Genomic DNA, 2470 nt, shown 5'->3' with positions numbered 1-2470 from the left:
CAAAATTTTTTACTTTTTATTTTCCATTGTAATTGTTAAAAAAAAAAAAAAAAAAAAAAAAAAACATCCATAATGTCTGGATTGTTAGTTTTAGTATTTTCTCCACTGTTTGTTCAATGAGTGTATCATAACATATCAATAAATTAGAAAATATTTCTAAATGCAGTTTCAAACTTTGGTAACACTTTATTTGAAGGGGGTTGAATAAGACTGACATGACACTGTCATAAACATGACATAACACCTGTCATGAACATGAATAAGTCTTCATGAATGTTTATGACTGTTGTCATAAAGCGTCATCCGGAAAATTATGACACTTTTAATACAAAGTTGACATTATTCAAAATGTCTTTGTTATGACAATTTGACATTAACCAAGAAATCGTTACTGATATAAATTTGTTATAAAAGTATTATTGATTGCACTTTAAAAATTAGGTAACTTTATGTTATTAAAGGTAAAGTTTAAACAGTAATAATTTCCTGGTTAATGTCAAGTTGTCATAACAAAGACATTTTGAATAATGTCAACTTTGTATTAAAAGTGTCATAATTTACCGAATGACGCTTTATGACAACAGTTATAAATATTCATGAAGGCTTATTCATGTTCATGACAGGTGTTATGTCATGTTTATGACAGTGTCATGTCAGTCTTATTCACCCCCCTTCAAATAAAGTGTTACCTAAACTTTTTATGTGATGGCGTCTTAAGTATTAGAAATTGCTATGGTTGCTGCGCCACAGCCACTTAAAAAGTAACTATAAACAGTTTTTATCATCACTTTTATTGCTTTCACAATATTACCGCAAAGTATAGTGATAAAACTTTAAGTTATATCACAAAGTTTTATCAGCCTTATTATGTCCCATTTGATAAATGCAGTTATGATTTGTTATACTCTCACTGGCCACTTTATCAGATATAACCGTTTATCTTATCAAACAGCTAATCGGCCTGTAAAATGATGGCAATTCAGTGTATTTATATAGACAACTAGACATCTGGGCTTCTAGATAAAAACGACCTGCTGAAGTTCAATGGCACATCAGAGGAAGGAAGAATGGGGATTTAATGTGGGGTAGTTATTGGTACCAGACCTGCTGGTCTCTATTGGCGTATTTGAGAAACTTTCTGTAAGGTTTGAGGACAAAGTCAAAAACCTTTTGGGTTTAAAAATGGCTAGGAAAGTAGCAACAAAAGAGAAAAATCAGATGGAATCCAAAGTTGCAGGGCTCTGATGTTATTATGATCCAGGTATATATCGTGGACATTAATGTAATCTTTATTTTTTTTAGGCCTTCTAATCCAAGTTTAAATGATTGTATAATGCCACTTTGATTTTCAAAAGCAGAATTTTGCTGCACAAGTTTTAATTTATTGAGAATTTTCTCTAATCCACATAGAATCAAAATTATAAGTCAAGTTTATAGCAACCATTTCAGCGACATGGTAGGTCAAAGTTTTTACGTGATAAAATCATCACGCAGTAACAAGAAATTATGAAACAACCAACAAAACATTACATTTTGTCTATTTTTTAATGTTTATAGTTTTATGGCTTCTTCTAAAGCCATAAAACACAAATTAAGATAAATATCTTAATGACGCCACATAGTTTCAGTAGAGTAAATCCCGAGTCTATTTTACCTATGACAAAAAATACTTCTGAAAAAGTTTTGATGTATCTACTGTCCTGTTGAATAATAACCATTTAGCTGCTGATTTGTGTTGAAAAAATTTGATAGTTTTTCAACATTTTTGCAAAACGGCATGATGCCTCCACCACCATGCTTTACAGTCAGTCAAGTCGTCTTAGGTTTTGAAAGACTCATCCTACCAACGTCTGTTGTCTCACCTGCCCATAACATTCTTGTATTCATATTTGTTTTTCTCCATGTGGGTTTCCAAGGCAACATGTGCAAAATAATCCATTAAAAAAAAAAAGATTATGATGTTAATTGCGCATCAATAAAAGGTGCTTTATGAAAACTCATAACCACTTCTTCTGAGTAAAACTCCTGTTCCACACTCTCCCCTCTTGCAGGTGTGTTTTCAGACACAGACAGCTGCTGCAGGGAGCATGACCAGTGCAAACACACCATCCTGTCCTTCCAGTCCGACTTCGGCGTCTTCAACAGCAACATCTTTACCATGTCCCACTGTGACTGCGATGACAAGTAACTCGCCGCCTCCCAAACCAAGCCTGCTCCGTCCCCAGCGGACAAAATCGCCGCTATCTGTGATTTTGCTCACGGTCCCCCTTCCCCCACTACGCTCTCTGCGCTCCAGGTTTCGCAGCTGCCTGATGGAGGCGAATGACAGCATAGCTGACGTGGTGGGCTACACCTTCTTCAACCTGCTGAAGATGCACTGCTTCACCTTTTCTCACCGACTCCAGTGCGCCGAGAGGAACTGGTTCGGAATGTGAGTCTCGTTTTGATTCCAAACGTCGGGCAACATGTA

At 35.5% G+C, this 2470-nt stretch overlaps 1 protein-coding gene across 3 annotated transcripts in view; it reads left to right on the top strand.

Moving 5' to 3' along the window:
• Positions 1-2470, top strand: part of pla2g3 (phospholipase A2 group III) — a 22061-nt gene that overhangs the window by 5375 nt on the left and 14216 nt on the right. For all 3 annotated transcript variants that reach the window (XM_015032480.1, XM_015032478.1, XM_015032479.1), the window contains 2 exons: positions 2052-2184; positions 2297-2431. In XM_015032480.1, coding sequence (XP_014887966.1) covers positions 2052-2184; positions 2297-2431 — 268 coding nt within the window. The remainder of the gene's footprint in view (positions 1-2051; positions 2185-2296; positions 2432-2470) is intronic.

Source organism: Poecilia latipinna, unplaced genomic scaffold, assembly GCF_001443285.1.
Source record: "Poecilia latipinna isolate Pla-1442-1.1 unplaced genomic scaffold, P_latipinna-1.0 Scaffold242, whole genome shotgun sequence".
NCBI lineage: Eukaryota > Metazoa > Chordata > Actinopteri > Cyprinodontiformes > Poeciliidae > Poecilia > Poecilia latipinna.
This window is presented reverse-complemented; position numbering and strand designations above follow the sequence as displayed.